Source organism: Neodiprion pinetum, chromosome 5, assembly GCF_021155775.2.
Source record: "Neodiprion pinetum isolate iyNeoPine1 chromosome 5, iyNeoPine1.2, whole genome shotgun sequence".
Lineage (NCBI taxonomy): Eukaryota > Metazoa > Arthropoda > Insecta > Hymenoptera > Diprionidae > Neodiprion > Neodiprion pinetum.
In genome coordinates this window covers 35,971,893-35,992,528 of record NC_060236.1, presented here as the reverse complement: position 1 = coordinate 35,992,528, position 20,636 = coordinate 35,971,893, and the positions used below count along the sequence as shown (strand labels likewise).

The window sequence follows — 20,636 nt, the reverse complement described above, 5'->3', positions numbered from 1 at the left end:
ATTTTAACAGACCTGAGCCGTTTGAGGTTCCTTTTTACCATATAACCCACCCACATGTGCCAAGAAATGAAGCTTCTGCTAGTTTTCAATTGTTTCATTTTAGATAGTAAGAATTTATTTCGTCGATATTTTGCAGAGTTTACATTTCATGAACGTGGTTTTATCTCAAATTACTGAATTACCTCTGCTAAAAATATATGTATTATATTCGATACTTGTTCAATATCATTTATGCATGTTAGTATTGGAAATACCGACGTGCATCATCGGTTTAGTCTGGGTTCGACGGCGTGCAAGTTCGGATAGTACAATGGGGCCGATGTGCGGTGATCGGGGACTACTGGATATAGCTTTGTAGGTTGCTGCGACAGCGCTCTAAAACACCAACAGTTTCGTTAATTACGTCTGACAAGATACGCGTGCCAACACATTTGCAGGGGAATACCAACCTTCAATGTACGAAGGTCCCTAGTTACCGGAGGTAGGACCTTGTGAGGAAGCCTGTGTCGATTTGCTATCCAGGGATACTGCAAGATTCCCGATGCGGTAGGCCGCTTGGCTGGATCCAAGTGTAACATTCTTCGGACCAGTTCTTTCGCCTCGCTTGAAACCACAGTCCATGCTCCTGTTTCAACATCCACCAGCCCTGGCCCTATCCGATCAAGTATTTCCGTGGCACTATCCCCGGAACAATTCGCAAATGGAGTACACCTGGTACAGCAAAGTAATGACTTTGTTTAATTGAACAAAAAATTCGGTACAAGAGTATCGGAACATACTGTTATTACCACTTACCCAGACAGCATGATGTAAAGAAGGACGCCGAGTGACCATATGTCGCAAGCGGCGTCATAGCCCTGCCGCTTCAGCACTTCAGGGGCAACGAAATTCGCAGTGTAGCAAGGCGTCATTAATAGACCATTTTCTGCACGTAATTGCTTAGCAAAACCCAGGTCGCATATACAAAGAGATGTCGGATCACTGCCTTCCTTCGCGTACAGTATGTTTGACGGTTTCAAATCCCGATGGACCACCTATGATTAAAGTGAATCATATTAGACCCGGCTATCGTTTATGTGAGAGCTGCACGCTAACCGTTTATGAATATGTATGGTATTGGCCGTCAATGCGTTTACCTATTTTCTACAGGTTTCTCGTGAGCCATGGATAGAAATAAAGTTGTAACACGGTCTGACAAAGATCCATTTGGATAAAAACAAGTTGACTCTGCTGGTTACATCGAGATCAATAATGTTCGGCATGTTGATTTTCGGTTAGTAACAGTCATTATTTGTTAACTTTGCATTTGAGGTATTTTACAAACCGATTCATGTGGGAAAAACACTAGCGACGTGTACACAAGCGTATGGAACCCTGCACGATTCAGGTAAGATTCCGTATTTCTATGCTCTACTTTAAACTGAGATTCCTCAGCCGAGAATGCTTATTCACGACATTATCTCCTCTTTGTAATATCGATATTATTTGTTATATATGAACGCAAGAGGATCGATCTTATCAATTCTAGAGCCACAGTCGATTCGTCGATATCTGTCGTTTCTTTTTCGTAAGAGCGTAGGCCAATAATTTGGACGTACCCCATTCTCGTGAAGATAGTGTACCACATCGGCAATTGTATGCGTTACTTCGGCAGCTTCCCGTTCGGTGAGGTTACGCCGTTCGAGGATGCGATCGAGTAACTCGCCTCCCCGCAGTAACTCAAGTACAAGATATACGCGTCCCTCGTCTTCGTGTACCGATCGCAAAGACACAATGTGAGGATGCCTTCCGTACCGTAGTAGTATCTCGACCTCTTCGGAGGGATCCCGCTTCGACTTGTCAATCACCTACCGTTATCGCAACAGGCGGCAAACAAGCACGCGTGCGCAAAAACAGAAATTAAGATTTATAATGCAAACAAAGCACAGTAGATGGAAAGTGAAGATGATAGAGACGTCTGAATTCAGACGAATGTTAGTGAACTTGGCACGTGAATGATTTTGTTGGATAAAGAACACAGGGCCTGTAATTTTTTCAGAGGTTTCTTAAATGCCCATGAACATATCCTGAAGTTTACCAGAGCACTAAGGGTCCGGATTTTTACGCCAAATGTTTTGGAAAATTGTAAATGATGGAATTTAACGTTGTTTTTTGATGTTATGTTGGTTTTAAAGAAAAATGCAGGTTTCTACAAAATTTGTCCGTCACGTTGCCCTCTATGATCCATAACTCAGTCGCATGCACGAATTATGTATCATTGCGTGTTTGTTTATAAATTAATGGTAAACTCGGGTAACGATCATTTTGTTTATCACTATTAATTCGATGAATTTTTAAAGCCATGTTGCGAAACTGCCTCAGATTTTTGGTCCAGAGTTGATCCAGCTACGTCAGATAGTCTGGCAGCGATAAGTAAGCTAGCGTGTTTACGATACGTGACTTATGTACGCTGACTAATGTTACAGAGGGTAATACGACAGACAAATTCTACAGACCCCTGCATTTTTCTCTGAAACAAACAGAAAAATAATACCTCAAATTACAGCTATTACGATTTTGCAAAACTTTTTGATGCAAAAATCCCAACTAACGTTTTCTGGCAAACTTCAGGATATGTTCCTGTGAATCTGGTGAACCTCTGAAAAAATTCCCGACCCTCTGTTCTTCGCTGAACGAAGTTGCGAATGCGTACATTCCAACCGAACTATACAAGTAAGGTGGGAGTTGAGATTGCCAAAATTATTGAGTGAGTTGGTAGATAAACATGACAACACGGCGAAAGTATCTACCATCGCCGCGAAAACCTTAGCCCGTCAGCTTTCGAAAGAGATATCACCACAAAAAAAAAAATTTGAAATTTGTAAATGCAACGCAGTGAAACACTCTATGAACCTTGCGTCAGACGCATTTAACACGACATACATCTAGAAGATTCGTCTATGATTTACGTGGCACGTTAAATTGCCCTTTTATAAATATGACGAGCTTCAGGTGGCATGAACGAGGTCAAAAACTGCCCCCAAAGACTTACTTGTGGGATTCGCAAGGCTATGAAGATGCCGCACTTAATCGCTAATCCAAGTCGAAGTCCATCCAGCTTGGTCATGTTCAACTTCTACCCAAGTACTCGCACATCGATTATAACTCCATCGTGTTAAAAATCGGTTGGTGCATCTTTTAATTACTTCAATGTATTGTACTGCGATCTGGCAGCTCAAAAGGACAGAGAAAAAGAAAAGGTACATTTTTTAACTTGATAAGGGAATTCTACAGGTAAGTATCTGGGGACAGTTTTTGACCTCATTCGTGTATGTTGCGCTCTTGGGTTGCAAAAATAATTTCAATTCCACAAACTATCGGGTCACTGATCTATTTTTCCACCTCAATCAAGACGTTTGCAGTCCAACTTACTGTCACCGTATCATGTTGAAATTAGTTTGATTCAATCTAGCATCACTGTCACGATTTTTAGCGGGTTTCCATAATCACATAGTTTTGGGGCACATTTTGTGGAACGCAATATGCGAGAGCCGGGTTCGCTAACATCTGTTCACGAGGTCTGTGTCGGCTACTCAGTTAGATGAGGGTATGTTTAAGAAAAATCGCGGTAAAGTCCTAAGATGTAAATTCGGTGGCCTATCTGCCGGCAAAGCATGGATATAGCCTTCATGGAAGATTCCCAGTACAAACCACATCGCAGCCAAATCACTGACACTGACAGAATTTGGTCTTGCCGACACGTCATCTGCAGATTTCGATGACTCTGATACTTCCAAAGGCCTACATGTATCGTTGATAAAACCCATCTCATTACAAAGGCTACGCTGATGAGATCGAAGCATTTTAAAGAAATGTACTACGAATACTTGCCTTTCATAACAGGCAATTCTTACAGTGAGAAAGTCATTGTCCACCAGAGATGGAAACCTGTTCTTCATACATGTATAGTCTTGTCTCGTGTGTATAACAACGCTGTTCTTGGGTTCAACATAATACCAAGCCTGATTTATTCTAGAGATTCTAGAAATGTTGCAGCGCTGTACGAAGATTACACACCTTACCTTAACATCTATCCACCACTCCGATTTGGCAACACACTAGTAAAACTGACTTGAAATATCATTTTCCAATCTACAGAGTTTCTCAATGATGGTAAAAAATATCAACAAATGTTGAGAGAATTTTGCCTCCAATATTGATACTACGATTGTGAATTAAATTTTGTAGGAAACAAAATTGCATTATTGTCCAAAGTTGTCGTGAAAAATTTTGTTACCGGGAAAAGTTCAAATAGTGCGGCGAACTGAAAACTTTTAAGAAAATTGTAATAAGATAGATGTTTAATTGGCAAATCACAATTTATCACATAAGCTATCGGGACGTTCGCAAGGACCATCAAGAGCTGGATACTGGATGCGATATATGATTGCTGGCAATACAAGAAGGTAACAAAATTCCAGATACTCTTTGACAAATAATGATCATAACAATACCGGATGTGGCTCGCTCTTTCCATCGAGATCAATCGATTAGAATTACCTGTTTTATGAATTCCTGTATTGATCTGCCAACAAATGGAAACGGGGCTAAAGACGGTTAGGTATTGCAAAGGACAATGTGTGAAATGTACTTTCAGAAACTTGTGATACAAATTCAAATGACAAATCACACGAACGTACCGCAACCGACACATTCGACGCAAGGTATCTCGAACCATCCTATTGCCTTTTATCTGAAATCTGGCCGTTGATTTCCAAGCTATCCTCCTCAAAAAGCTGCGGGTTGGATTTCTCGCGGCGAAAGTAAATACCGTAACCGTTCGATCCCTGCGCAACTCATAATGGCTCACCTTTACAGCATACTCGACTCGCGTACCCCTGTGCACGGCGCGATAAACAATACTGTAGCTACCCCTACCGATAGCTTCTTTCAAATCGTATTCGTCGGTGATGGCAGCTCGATTTATGTGGCCAGGTAAAGCGTTGCATTGCGATTCACTGGTACCGACCACTGTCAATGGCGGTGGAGACATTGACACTGTCGGGGTCGTCGGCGACGTTTTTGTACGTTCGTCTAGTAAGCATGGAGCGACAAAGCTAAACCCTCGAAACAGCTCATGAGCATTAGCGCTGGGCGGAACTCCTGGTGAATCTAGATAAAATGAAAAAACGAGTTGTATCAATGTTGCACTGTAGAGTATGTACGCATCGCACGGCACGCTCATATGCAATTATCGTTCAGCGCTCACCTTTTGGGGTTTTGCATGTAAATTCACTATCGAAATAAAATGCCTCGTCTTCTCTACTGACAGCAGGCTTGAAAGGTGGTTTCACTTTCTTTTCGAACAACGCCCCCCAATCTATCGATGCAAAGAACATGTGACTCTTGATCTCCTCGACGCCACCTTGAACATTACACGTGGTTCGTATAAAGATACTTACTCGGCAGATCGAACTAGATGTCACAGTTAAGGCTGTTGAAGGGGTCCTCGCAGTGGGGATAATATTCGCACATACACATGTACACACCTAAAGAGTATTTTTTGCTCCCTAAATTTTCAGAATACAGACCGATATACAACTAAGGCTTGCAATCCAACTATTCTGAATTTGGTATGGCTGTGGGTGTATTATTGCTCAACGCCTGTAGTGCCCAAAATCAGTATACCCACAGAACGTGATTCCACTAGTTTCAAGCCTACGTTCGTTGTATCAGTGTGTGCATCCGTGCGCTAGTTGTTCTGAGGCAATTATATTGACATTTTATTTCAACTTCAGGCACATGTTTAGCTAACTACGCCTATTTCAACCGTAACAATTGTATTCAAGGTACCGTCGATCCATACAATAAATCATCCAAAATTTAAGGGGCAAAGATCACTTGTAAGTGAATATATGCGTATGTGCAAGCACCGCCATCATTGTTACCCCGTCAACAGCCTCAGTCTTCCGAATGGCATTCAACAGACGTTTGGTATTTCCCCACTCACAGAGGGCAACAAGAGTATGAAATTCCACTTGACTTTACCAGTAAGTCAAGATTTACACAGACATGGTGTTCGTTTGGATGACTGAAAACAATGAGTTGCGTGGTTATGAAATGCAAGACCCAATGAAGGTTTTAGTATTTCGTAAGGTAAAAATATCACAAAGCTGTGTATTACAGTTTTGTGGGGATCAATGTGCTGCGATTAATGTTGTTTCAGTCCAAGGGAAGACATAGAACAGGACACGTCAGTGAATCAACTGAGGTATGCTTTTGGAATGCACCTTGAAAGATGCCGAATCAACTTACCGGATCCAAGCCTGTTCGCAGGGTTTCTTTTAAATAAAACACGAAGCAGAGCTTGGGCTTCCGTTGATATGTAATGTGGCATTCCCAATTTTGCTTTCAATATTTGTGTCATTGTTTCCTTACGGTTGGCTCCTTGAAAAGGAAGGGCACCGGTAAGCATCTCGAACTGCAAAAATTATGGTATACAGATGTGCTTGATTTTATGGTACGTAGGTAGCGACATTGTAGTTTTACTGCAATGTTTGTAGGATAGAATCGTCTACAATAGAATCGAGTTGGTTCGCTCGGATACATTACTCTAACACAATATAGCATTGGAAAGTAATGGCTGTCCTTACTCTGTGATTCCTAGTATAATATACAGAGTCCCTGACGTTAAAGTGGCAAAGAGACGTCTATGTGTATAACAGCCATATCTAATCCGGCCTATAAAAACCAAATAGTTGGGTGTCTGCCTGGGAAAGCATAACGAGATTCTATCCCGGATTCACTGATGCAATTCAATTTTGAATGTCTTGATTTTGTTCATTACTACGGACGAAAAAATTATTTACGGTATGGAAGTACAGATTTTAATGATTGAAAATTTTTGTCACGGTCGGACAATTTTTTTCTGCTAGGGAAGAATTTATTGATAAAACTCACAATGAAAATGAAAATTTTGTTCTCTTATTACAATTGTCTCTACTATCCTACTCTGGCACGATGACTCTGTTTGCAGCAATACTTAGTCTGGCGTGTGTTCAACCTTTGGTTAACCTTGACGACGAGCGAATATTTTCTGTTCATAGAGTTCGTCATGCGAACGGTGCATCGAGCGTTATAAGAATTATTAAAGAACTGTATTATGTGCGATTGGCTTTATATGAGCAGCCCGTCGTTTGCCAGGATCCACCAAGGTCTAACTGATGTAGGATTATGTTGGTAGAAACCTACCATTAAAACGCCAAAACTCCACCAGTCCGCAGCAAACGAATGCCCCTTACGATTTACAACTTCCGGGGCCATGTACTCGACCGTCCCGCAAAAGGAATAAGTCTTGGTGTCATCGAGGGGCTGCTTGCTCAATCCAAAATCCGTCAAGGAGATGTGTCCATCGGCGTCCAGTAATATGCTTCATAATTTGAACATGATGTATTAGACTTTTGTCAATACTGCCATGTTTAATAAATAGAGCAAAGCATTGGGTACCCGTATTGATCAAGGAACTCAATCAAAAACACGCATACAATACACAGAATGAAGAATTTACGTACTATAGAGAAAGTCACTAATGTGATGTTAACGATTTTTGCCGGTACGCTGTGCACCATAGGTTAATGAGTATGGATTATTTCAAATCATTAACAATTTGCAAATATCCGGAGTTATTTCATGTGAAGACAACAGGGTGCTGTTGTATAAAAAAAATAAAGTGCTCCGACTTCAGATCAAAACGGGGTGCCAAGTGTCACGGCTGTGCTGGAGTACCGGTAGAGCGGCAGATTCACAACCGCTGTCGTGGTGAGTTATGCAAGCGATCGAGACTAACGATGACTATGCAACCCCCTCTATAGAGTTCCGTATCAGGCCTTTGCTCAACATAATCCAGTGTAGTATGCAGATAATGTACTAACTTTTCTGGCTTAAGATCCCTGTAGATAATGCCGAGACTGTGAATATGGCCTAGCGCAAGGGCAAGTTCGGCTAAATAGAACTTCACATCTTCTTCTGTGAACATCACCTGGAATCAGGATTGGAATTATGGTATTCTGTAAGGATATTTGTGCCAGAATTTGCAGGATTATTATAGCGAAGATAGCACATTCTTAGTGTTTTAAGCCGTGTTTGATGACAGTTTAGATTTCGATTGGTCTACAAGCTTCATATCGGCCAATTGAAAAATAAACATTCACTCGACAGATCTCTCAGAATATAGATTGTAAAACCGTTTCAGTGTCGATTGACAAAACGGTGTGACTTTATGTCCGCCATGTTCCGCTCATCCTACGAAGACCAAGAAACTCTATTTGTTGACGCTGTGTACAATTTATATTTCACGCAAGGTATAGATCGTAATTCCATATTTCGTCTGTGTAATCGTACCTCTTTAGACAATCTGGTGAATAGATCACCGCCGCGCAGAAAATCCAGAATAAGATAGAGTTTCCCTTCGGTTTGGAAGGCATAATGTAACCTCACTATGAAAGGATGTTCGACGTCTACAAGAATGTTTCGTTCCATTTTGGTCCTTACCCGATCACGAACTGAAATGTAGCCAAGACTCCAGAATATTATATGGTACATAATAGTATGTTTCAAATAGCATGGTTTGTCATGGTTTTTTTTTTTTGTGCTCTACCTGAACACAGGTTAGACCGTTACTGTCGCAAGTACTGGTGTTTCGAATTAAATGCTGAAGTATCATGCCAATAGCTGCTCGTCATCCTGACGAAGAATCTACCGCAATTTTTTGCGCTAAGCTAGGTACGGTCCTGTTGTGTACGCCCAACAGTACAACTCGCCTCGCGATTTCATCTGCATACATCGTGAGTGAAAAATAATCTACAAATTTTTTACAGATCGTACCAGATTGTACTGTTCAGAATTTACAAAACTTTCCAATCAAGCGGAAGTTTCATGGTTTATGCTTTGCATGTATTAAATGTAATTTTTTTTACAGTCTTCCAGAAGAGCCTGTATATAAGAGGTATGATTCAACTTGGTGTATGTCATGAATAACGGACATGAGCATGCTAAAACTTGCAACCAACGACTGGTGTAGTAAAAACCGAACGAATAACATTCTAAATTTGCATCAACTCATTGTCAATAGCGCTTGCATTTTGTATATCAGGTTCCATTCTCGATATATTAATTAATCTGGATCCCGATAGTCTGATATCAAACGCATTATTCAACATGTGTTATATATATTCAATTATTATGTCATTTTTTTACATTTGTCATATAAAAGATCTGTGAAATATACAATTACAGCTGACATGTAAGGGAGAGGTGGGCAAAGTGGGCACCCTAGATAATTTTTCATAGTTTTTCAATATTGAGAAACGTTTTTTACGAACATCTAAGTTAAGGATAACAACACTCGGCAACCTTGAAGTTATGATATTCAGATCTAAATGGTATCTCGAATCAATAATTAGATCTTTTCTCTACAAGCCTCGTATATGTAGCTCCTCTCATGTTCAAAGTATTCTAAAGTAAATACGTAAATAAATTTAGTACATCTTTCAGTTTTGAAATATTTCCAAAATTCTTACAGTGTCTATTTTGCCCAATAATCCCGGATTTTTCAGGCAAGGGCGTTCCATACTCGGTATCAGTCAGGGTATCGTTTTTCAGTAAAAATTTTGATATCCATTGATTCAAACCTCGAACTGAAGCGTTAACTTCTTAGGGTACGACCCACTTTGCCCGCTCCTCCCCTACATATTACATGGCTGTTTGATTCGTGGAATAATACAAGAGAGTTGCACCAGCGTTTATGTAAGAAACCTCTAACATAGTACTATGTACATACATCCGATTCTTATACATTTTGGCAAAGTAGAAACAAAAATGCACTATAAAATGCTACGGCGATAGTTGTTTAAAAAAATCTATGTGTTCCGTAACTGGTAGTATTATACAAGGAACTTTTGGATGTAAATCAAATAGATGGACGTAACGACCAGAATAAACGAGACAGTGCATGACGAGCTTACAATTAGACTATTTTAGTATACTAGACTGTGCCTAAAAAATGAGTGTTTTTTTGACGTGCTACCCCCTGAAACAATAGTCTCACCCGAAAAAAAGGATTCTTATTGAATAGGTTGAAATCAAGAGGGGCCCATCATGATTTAATACTTTTTTATTTGATTAACAGAAGAACAAATCACTTGTTGTAATCGGATTGGACTCGCTTTTTTTTTGAAGCAATTAATTGCGTTCCAAATTTGTGAGTAGGCCGAGTATACCATATTACGTTTGCTGACTTTTTACCCGAGCAATCAATGATACTTTGCTATTAAGAAGTATACTATAATTCCTATGTATAGTATACCTGGCCTACTAATAGGTCTGAAGTTCAATTCATTGTTTGAAATCAAAGTTATTCAAATTTGATTAAAAAGTCAGCTGTTTCTGTGTTAACCAAATTAGGGAATATGTTATCGCAATGTGGCACTTGTTCTTTTCAACGTGCAGAGCTCGGATTCAATGAGGATAATTTTTTTCCCCCAAACTATGGTTTTAGGGTGTTGGGGTTGGAAACAAGATATCGATTTTTTCTTTTGGCACAATTTAATACATATGTAATACGTATGTTACGAGTATGTACAGCGACCGAAAACATTCTCGCTGGGTTTAACTATGTTTAAGCACATTCCAAACTGGAGAAAAATAACTCTATACGATTGTATGATTACGATGAGAGTACGTATAAGCTGAAGGTTGAACTTGGACGCGATAGATCAGCACATTTTACCCTCATCTGTGGAAATTGTTTTTGATTACTGTACAGACGAGACATCAGGTGAGGACTGACATTAATTTAGTTTGAGATTAGCAAAGCATTTCGATACCTTTCAGAGTGGCTTTTTTCAAAACTTTCATGGCATAGAGACTTCCACCATCCTTGCCAACAACTTTTCGTACCAAAAACACCTAAACATGAGAAATATACAAGAATTATGGTGGGCGTGTGGAAACTAATCGCGAGTGAATGCTTTACAAGAAAATGGTTATCACAAATAGATTACAGAAACGCGTACCATAACTGTGGTATTAAGCCACATCCGGTCTGCGTGAAACTATATTCTTACACGCCTGCACGGACAGCGGAAAAGATCTGTACAGTACATGAATACATTGTATGTGCTAACCGCAGGACACTCAGTGCCGAATCAAATTGGTTCTGAACCCAATCATTTTAAAGCTGGGCAATTTTTTCCATATCTTAGTATCCATCTAGAACAACATTTATGAATTTTTGAGATATCTATCTAAATCTGATTGCAACGTGTTCGACTTTTTTGAAACCATCACACCCGGCCTCCTTAATTTTGTTTCACTTCGATACAAAGTGCATCTATTCTTCCAATTAGGCTTCCCCAAATCAATCAAAATTATTAACAATAAATTAAGTGGAATTCGTGTGTTGGAAAAATCCATGGTGAACACTATATTCAAATAGCGATCAATTGTATTGATTAATTACTGACGAATCTACTTTTTACTATGTCATTCAATTGTAACGAAATATTAATCAAGTTTATATCCAGGCAATTGAGCAATAACGTTTGGACCTTGGTTGCATTTACAAAGTATAAGGTGTTTAGAGGTGTTGCAGGCAACTTACTCAATTGTTTGAAAACTTTATTCATGAATATCGAGGGGGTCCGCCTCAACAAATTTTTGATAAACTATACCCCAAAAAAAGATGGAGATAAAAATCTCGGGAAATTCATACATATTGGTTCAGATGTACACTATAATATTAAAAAAATGGCCGCGATTCTAATGACAGACGCCGTTGATAATTTGACATGAAACACCTTGTACTCATTAAGGAGGTTGGGTGTCATCGTGACTGCGGGTAATAGCGAAGACTGGTTTCGGGCACAATCGGCATTCCCTGCCAACTGTATTATGTTGAACTTTCACCCTCTCAACTAGTTATTCTCATTTTTAAGTGTAATATTTCGTCACTTGTTGCATACGAGCACATGCGTAAAAAAAATGTATATTTTCTCGCTAACCATACAGACAAACTATGTCAAACTCTAGAGGATCACGGCCGAATTTGACCGATTTCTTATCACTTCAGTATTGGTACCCCACCTTAATGAGTATAGGTACGAGATTGCGATGTCAGAGTAGCACAACAAAGAGCATATCTGGCTTATCGTACCTTGCCGAAAGATCCTTGACCCAGAACCTTGAGAAGTTCAAATTGAGCAGGATACGCCTTGTCATATCCATCCCGCGACACCTCTCTGAGTTCAATCTCATGGGTTTCGGCATAACTATTACAACGCGATTCGTGTGCGTCACCCTGCAAGCTCATGGTTTCCTCAATAGCCGGCAAAATCTCGGATTGTTGCTGTAATTAGAATTTGAATCTTCTTTCAATTAGAAGCAACACAGGTTGTGTATACTGACGATGATGGGTCAGAAGCGAGTAACCAGTGATTTATCACGATGTCCAGGACCCCTACTGTCATAATAAGGTATATTAGTAAATTTTACGTGGGAACTCCATAGGATGAAAAATTAAAAAAGATTTGACAGGAAAGACACAGGGTACTCATTTTTTCACGTAATATTACCCAAAGTAATGATTATGATTCATCCATTGTTGAAGTAAGTAAAAGATTCAGGTGAAGCTAGGCGCTGTTCGGTGACCAGGTTCTACTGAAACGCGAAACTTTCCGGGTCCTCATTTATTCTTTCAATTCATGAAATAAGGAGTGTATGTTAATGTAGGAGCAATGTGCATTTGAATAACAACACGGGTATGTATGTGTGTGTGTACTTGGCAAATGGGATGGTTTCAATATTTTTTCGTGCAAGTGTGCACTGCCGAGATGATTATTTGAGTATTTGTTTAAATTATAAGACAACGATTCACCACACGTATGTTATCTTATGTGACATTATAATTCACCTTCTCGGGTGCCTGGAGTTCGCTCCAGGGCACTGTCACCGTAGCGAGCGGCATTATATTCAGATTGAATCACTGACGCAGAGACCGTTGTCGAGATCCTGATCTTCTGTTACCAATACGCATCATCTTGTAACGTGTACAAATACGAGCAAGGCTATTAAATGGCTAGCGCCCTGCCAGACAGCACATTGAACACTGTTGAACGCTATGAACAATTCAGAGAAGTGTTGGGTAATTCACACTGTGTGGTAATTCAGCGGGGCAGATCAGCTGCTGCTCAAGTGTGCACTTGGCGATCGACTACGGTCTTCTACACAGGCGTGGGTACTCCGTCTCTAAAGCCGTGACCTGAAAATGTAGCAGATGGCGCATGTGAAGGGAAGATTTTTATATATTCCACTTTGTTGCACACACTGCACACACCGGCCGCCGAGATTGCAGCTCTTCGTTGCACACCGGGCTCCACACCGGCAGCGCCATTAATACGGTTACGCCGCATTCTATAGCAAAGAGATAGGAGTGCCCCGTTCTTCGATATCACTCTATATTAGGCATTTTTTGGCGAATACAGTGGTATAAACGGTCGTTGCTTCTGGTATGGGTGGAGCTTAACACTGGTCAAGTATAATGACGTCACACTAAAAAGCTCTGGTTCGTTATGTTCGTGATTAATGGCGCGAAATATTGAGAAGAAGACTCAAGTGCAGAAATGAATTCCAAAGTTTCATCAGTATTTAACAATTTCTTCCCCATATTCGTCGATAGACTCAACATATTCCACATCTAATTCCCGATCGTATGTTCGCTTGTATTTAAATTTCAGCTCGGAGACTGCCCTGCTTCGAGTTCAACTAGTTTCGACCACGCTACAGAGTAGGGTTTATTCTGGTTTTATACCAAAACCGCTTGCTCTGCCTCTACCGGAAAACACCAGAGTCGCGAAAACACGTTAGGTACCTTTTGGCACACTTTGGTTGTTATACCAGTGCTCACCAGAAATGCCTATTATAAAAATATCTCGCCGCCGCCGCCGCCGTGTCAGGAATCCAGCGTATGCCCTCAGATATTGACAGATTTAACCTCGAACCCACGTATATACCCTTATACCTTGACAGATTTAACCTTAAACCCACATATATATGCCCTCATACCTTCACAGATTCCCTTCCCCGCCCCAGCCACTCCATCCACCGCCCACCGTCCCCCCATCTAACCCTTCACCCTTTGTTCTTCGACCTTCAACCTTCGATCTTCGACCTTTGCAACGCTTATGCCTATTGGTGGCAGCTGTCCATACCACCGTCAACCTCGCGAAAACTGTGGCTGTAGTGATGAGAGAGCAAGATATATAGCCCCGAGTTACCCTATATACTCTGTCTCTGTCGCTCTGCATTTGATTGGCTGAGAGGAAATGTAACGGCCAACCAGGTTGTAGAGGGAGAGAGACAGGTTGTGCATGGTATTGGGTATGTTCCGATATACACTGCGAGCACTGTAAGGTGTGTCGTCAATTTAGTATACTGCGAAGCCGTTCCTGTATAGTTAGCTATACTGGTTACTGCTTAAAACGGAACGCAGTACAGTATACTGTGATCGACATTTTTTGGCGTTACTTTCATTTCATACATAATATTTGTTTCACATTGCAATAAACACAATTTATTCAAATTATCCATTTTTGTTTTTAACGGCCGATATTTTTAAATGACAATATTCAATAATAATAATTATCAATGGTGGAAGCTGTTAAATTTCTGAACGCTGTTGATCACGTGATCAAAGCACTGAGAGCACCTTACCTCGAAAGCACCAGTGTTCACAGTAGAAAAATGGCGACGATTTATGACATCATATATTTCCCTAGGATACTGCGACTGTATACTGTCCGTCTATAACGGAACGAATTTCTCCCCAGTAAGAGCACTGAACAGTGCTCGCAGTGTATATCGGAACATACCCATTGTAACATCCAACCGGAACGTCCGTATGTTTTATCGACTATTATTACTGCATGTTACTTTTATCAACCAACCAAACTCGAAGTACGAGAATCTTGTAACCATAAGAAATTAAAACAACTGTCTAACTATTTGGAATATCCCTAGATGGAAATAACTATGAAATTCACTAGCCAAGGCTTAAAAACCATGTTACGAGATCTTCGTACTACAGAGAGCTATAATATTATTATACGTTATTATATATCACTATCATATTAACACCATAATTAACTAACACGATTATACCCAATTATTATATAGCACTCGACAATGCCATTTGTGCAATCGGAGCTGAGAGCTATACTATAAGCAACATACGCTTTACTATATAGCCTGGAGTATAGAAGACTGTAAAACCATAGATAAATGCATAACCAATATAATGTAAAGATAGCACTGCTGCAATAACCCATAAAACCAGAGACTGCAAAACCTTCAAAACCGTGAATGCTAATTACCCAGCATGAACTATACCTTCTTCCGTAACGCCGTATTGTAGGCAACACGCGCAACGTTTTGAAGGCAATGCATATCTCCAATGTGGAGCCATACAGAGCTTCACCTAGAGAATACATTAGGAAACTTACCGACGGAACGATCAAGGGTAAATCAACTCGCACTAAACCCAAAGTTGCATACGTGGCAGCGCCCAATGACAGGCAACCAACAAGTATAAAGAAAACGTTCTAGAAGCTTCCAAGCCGATTTATATCAATATAAGAATTAACAATTACAGAAGAGAATTATATACAAAAGGCACACATGTAAACCTGCTCTAAAGCTATGAATTATCAAGTTACTAAATACTCTAAATCTGTTAAGATAGTTATAACACAAACAGCTAAGGATATTCGCAGCAGCGCGATTCTAATAATGTTAAGCAAATAGCAAACTATGTTTCATAAACAATCGCTATTGTACTCCAGGTTAATAACGACAGTAATCGATTATAATACATATGTAATTCTATATAGATACAGCTATAAAACTAACAAACGACGGGTAACCAATATGACATATGGACTTTGTAACGAGCAAGATAGTAAAAACATTAAGAAGTAAACAGGAAGAAGTTAAGTGGCTGAGGGGGGCCAAAGGGGGGCTGGCGCCTCAACAAAGAAGCTCACGCAGGTTGGAAAACTACGGAACAAAGTCCACGCACCTACACCACCGCACCAAGCAGCGTTATACCATACGTAAAAACCTACAATATAGTAATAGCTAATGGACTAAGATAACAGGCGTGCATGCGCGAGGATGTCGTGCCCTAATTAGTTCCTAGAAAAAGGAGGGAGGTGCGCAAAAGTGACCAAAAATCTAAAGAGGGGGATCGTTCTGCGCAACGATCGACCCCTATAAAAACGGCGACCGATCACTCGATCGTCCTCTTGGTTTCTACCTCCAGATTTGTTATCTTGTTCCGGTACAGTCTCGCGGTAAAATCCTTTAGCCTTTTGCATTTAAACTTTCATACAACGTTACTCTGCCCAAAAGTCCAGCGAGCTTCAGCTCCATTGTGTCATATTAAGTTTAAGATCTTACACCGTGTAACTCCGTTTTTGTGACTTTTAAATATCGAACTTATAAAATAAACCAAAGTTAATCAAAGTATCCAAATATATTAGAGTCAGTTATTCCGCTAAAACCTCTCACCAATCTACGCTGCAAGTCATCGCATCCAGAATATTCTCAAAAAGGTAAGCCAAATTGAATCTTTTATCCAACAATTACTCCTTCTTCGGTTCGTTCGATTAGAGCGACAGAATGCCCGTTGTCCGGTGTATTTCAATACTTAATCGGTAATTGGTGACCCAAACTACTGATGTGAGTCTAGCTGTAGCTGCGTGTGAATGTTTCCGGTGTCTAACATCTGGAGATTTCCACTAGGTACCGTTCCGACGTCACAGTATGTATGTAACAACTGCCCTATTTCACTCCTCCACTATACATTGGTAACTTTCCAGCAAGGTGTGACGTCGGAACGGTACCTAGTGGAAATCTCCAGATGTTGGACACCGGAAACATTCACACGCAGCTACAGCTAGACTCACATCAGTAGTTTGGGTCACCAATTACCGATTAAGTATTGAAATACACCGGACAACGGTCATTCTGTCGCTCTAGTCGAACGAACCGAAGAGGGAGAAATTGTTGGATAAAAGATTTAATTTGGCTTACCTTTTTGAGAATATTCTGGATGCGATGACTTGTAGATTGGTGAGAGGTTTTAGCGGAATAACTGACTTTAATATTTGGATATTTTGACTAAGTTTGGTTTATTTTATAAGTTTTGATATTTAAAAGTCACAAACGCAGAGTTACACAGTGTAAGATCTTAAACTTAGTATGACAAAATGGATTTTAAGCTCACTGGACTTTTGGGCAGAGTAACGTTGTATGAAAGTTGAAATGCAAAAGGCTAAAGGATTTTACCGCGAGACTGTACCGGAACTAGATGACGAATCTGGAGGTAGAAACACAAGAGGGCGATCGAGTGATCGGTCGCCCTTTTTATAGGGGTCGATCGTTGCGCAGAACGATCCCCCTCTCTAATTTTTTGGTCGCCTTTGCGCACCTCCCCTCTTTTCTAGGAATTCTAATTAGGGCACGACATCTTCGCCGCATGCACGCCTGTGATCTTAGTTCTTTAGCTATTACTATATTGTAGATTTTTACGTATGGTATATCGCTGCTTGGTGCGGTGGTGTAGGTGCGTGGACTTGGTTCCGTAGTTCTCCGAACTGCGTGAGCTTTTCGTTGTGTCGCCAGCCCCCTTTGTGGCGCCAGCCCCCTTTGTGGCGCCAGCCCCCTTTGTGGCGCCAGCCCCCTTTCTGGCGCCCCTCAGCCACTTAACTACCTGTCTACCTTTTAATGTTTTTGCTATCTTGCTCGTTACAAAGCCCATATTTCATTTTGGTTACCTGTCGTTTGTTAGTTTTATAGTTATATCTATATAGAATTGTATATGTATTATAGTCGACTACTGTCGTTGTTAGTTTTATAGTTGTATCTATATAGAATTGCATATGTATTAAAGTCGACTACTGTCGTTGTTAACCTGGAGTACAATAGCAATTGTTTATGAACATAGTTTGTTATTTGTTTAACATTATTAGAATCACGCTGCTGCGAATATCTTTAGTTGTTTGTGTTATAACTATCTTAACAGATTTAGAGTACTTAGTAATTTGATGATTCATAGCTTTAGAGCAGGTTTACATGTGTGCTTTTGTATATGATTCCCTTCTGTAGTTGTTAATTCTTATATTGGTATAAGTCGGCTTGGAAGCTTCTAGAACGTTTTCGTTTCGTCGGTAAGTTTCCTAATGTATTCTCTAGGTAAGGCTCTGTATGGCTCCACATTGGAGATCTGCATTGCCTTCAAAACGTTGCGCGTGTTGCCTACAATACGGCGTTGCGGAAGAAGGTATAGTTCATGCTGGGTAATTAGCATTCACGGTTTGATGGTTTTGCAGTCTCTGGTTTTATGGGTTATTGCAGCAGTGCTATCTTTACATTATATTGGTTATGCATTTATCTATGGTTTTACAGTCTTCTATACTCCAGGCTATATAGTAAAGCGTATGTTGCTTATAGTATAGCTCTCAGCTCTGAATGCACAAATGGCATTTTCGAGTGCTATATAATAATTGGGTGTAATTGTGTTAGTTAATTATAGTGTTAATATGATAGTGATATATAATAACGCATAATAGTATTATAGTTCTCCGCAGTATGAAGATCTCGTAACATGGTTTTTAAGCCTTGGCTAGTGAATTTCATAGTTATTTCCATCTAGGGATATTCCAAATAGTTAGACAGTTGTTTTAATTTCTTATGGTTACAAGATTCTCGTACTTCGAGTTTGGTTAGTTGATAAAAGTAACATGCAGTAATAATAGTCGATAAAACATACGGACGTTCCGGTCGGATGTTACAAAGGAGACACAGTGTGACACTGTGTTACACGGTCGAACACTGTGCCTTGGTGCTTGTTGGAACGCTTTGAGGTTCTTAATTCAGTCACTAGAGTCCGCTCATGCATTATACGAAAAATCTAGGATCATTGAGCGCTCCAGGAAAAAAAATACATTTGTGAAACGCGTGTAGATTATCATTGCATTTAATAAATAAATATAAACAATACCATGCGTCGAAAATAAAATCTCTAACTAAAAAATTGGCAGCAATGGATCCGACACAGTGTCCAATCATGCTCCGCGGCTGTGTCCGACTGTGTCGTTGTTGGAAAGCACCATGTTCGACACAGTGTCGCTCTGTGTCGTTGCTGGAAAACTCCCATTCTGTACACGTGAGGCTACCTGCAGTACTATATGCGCTCAGCTTCATCTATAACGGCCGTATTCAGTATGATCTAAGGGTTTAACCTTTATTGCTTATCAACGCCATTCTGGTGACTTGTTGAACCACTATTTGATGCTTTGTCGTGGACACTTTTCCAGTCGATAACCCACATGAGACTGTCCTTAAGACGTGTTGACACGGTGCTAGAAGTCGGTCCGAGTCCTCGGATACAGGTTTAGTAACTTAAATTTCACTATCATTTTGCGCTCGGAGGAATCCAGACTGCACTGCGGTCAAAAACGTGAAGTTGAACGGTAATCATTTACATGCTACCAACAGTGCAGAATCCTAAATAGATAAAGCGATTGAATCATAACCTCTATTGTGCTCGAAAAGGTAACTGGAATGTTTTCTGTTTAATATTGTAATTTCCCATTCCTATATATTAATTAATGCATTTCTAATGATTCTATTTATTTTGGAATTTTCATGTGGATCCAGATACTGTGTCATGTGAAATGACGGATAAGAGAAAAAATTGAAAAAAGTGCTCGTTATTGCTTTAATAGTTGATATATTTTTATTTTATATTTAATATTTACCTTTGAAATTCACACATGCTTGATGCAAACTCTGCAGTCATCTGCAATTGGCTGCCTGAATTAGAACAGGAGTGAATGCAGCAACTAGTACGGAATAATGGGACACGATCCATTTTTTCATCCGCATTTTCCATCCACGATTTACGTCCGAGTTTGCTGTATACACGATACGAGTTCTGGTTACTTTTTCTCAGTCCGAGAAATCGGTCCGATTTCTAGCACCGTGTAAACACGTCTTTACATCTACCCATGGATAAATATGAGCCAGTTGACTATCAGCGCCACTAGCAACCCATAACACATCGAGGATTACCACAATTACTGTGTGTTACCTTCCCTACTCTGTAACGACTTGATTTCGTAGATGGAAAGCTCCGTATCACTGCTCCGTATGCCTTTGAGCTATCTTTCTCCACCAGCGAGTTCCAGGTTCCAGTTGGCAATTATTTTCTAGGGTTATATCATGGAGCCTAGAGTTGAGGAGGCCGAATGGCTAAGAAGAATCATGATAAATTTGGACCCTGAATGTACTTATGTACGCGCGTGAGAAGTTATACTTGCTTGGCATCATTAAATAATAAATATTCAACATTGATAATTTAATAATATTTAGTATTAATTATATTAAATAATGATATTTTAATTTATATCAATAAATAATACATACGGATAACTAACCTCAATTATATTGGAGCACTTGAAAAAGTATTTTAGCACAATTTTTTCACTAATATTCACAAATAGTAAATAATATTAATCCAAATATTCAATTTAAATCACTAC

General features: G+C 39.9%; 1 protein-coding gene across 4 annotated transcripts; it reads right to left on the bottom strand.

Annotated features, from left to right (window-relative positions):
* Positions 1-79: 79 nt before the first annotated feature.
* Positions 80-13,413, bottom strand: LOC124218809 (Ribosomal protein S6 kinase II). Of its 4 annotated transcripts, XM_046625639.2 has the most exons (13): positions 12,947-13,405; positions 12,191-12,382; positions 10,863-10,944; positions 8,380-8,540; positions 7,911-8,017; positions 7,231-7,408; positions 6,295-6,460; positions 5,249-5,404; positions 4,850-5,151; positions 1,599-1,847; positions 796-1,034; positions 450-711; positions 80-375 (listed from the first exon to the last, which is right to left on the bottom strand). In XM_046625639.2, exons 1-13 carry the CDS (start codon positions 12,998-13,000, stop codon positions 226-228), a joined length of 2,298 nt encoding a protein of 765 aa, XP_046481595.1. In that variant the 5' UTR covers positions 13,001-13,405; the 3' UTR covers positions 80-225. The 4 variants fall into 4 exon arrangements, with proteins under 4 accessions (XP_046481595.1, XP_046481598.1, XP_046481599.1 ...); XM_046625644.2 differs by lacking the exon at positions 80-375 and having other exon boundaries at positions 580-711; positions 789-1,034; positions 12,947-13,413; XM_046625642.2 differs by lacking the exons at positions 8,380-8,540; positions 10,863-10,944.
* Positions 13,414-20,636: the final 7,223 nt, after the last annotated feature.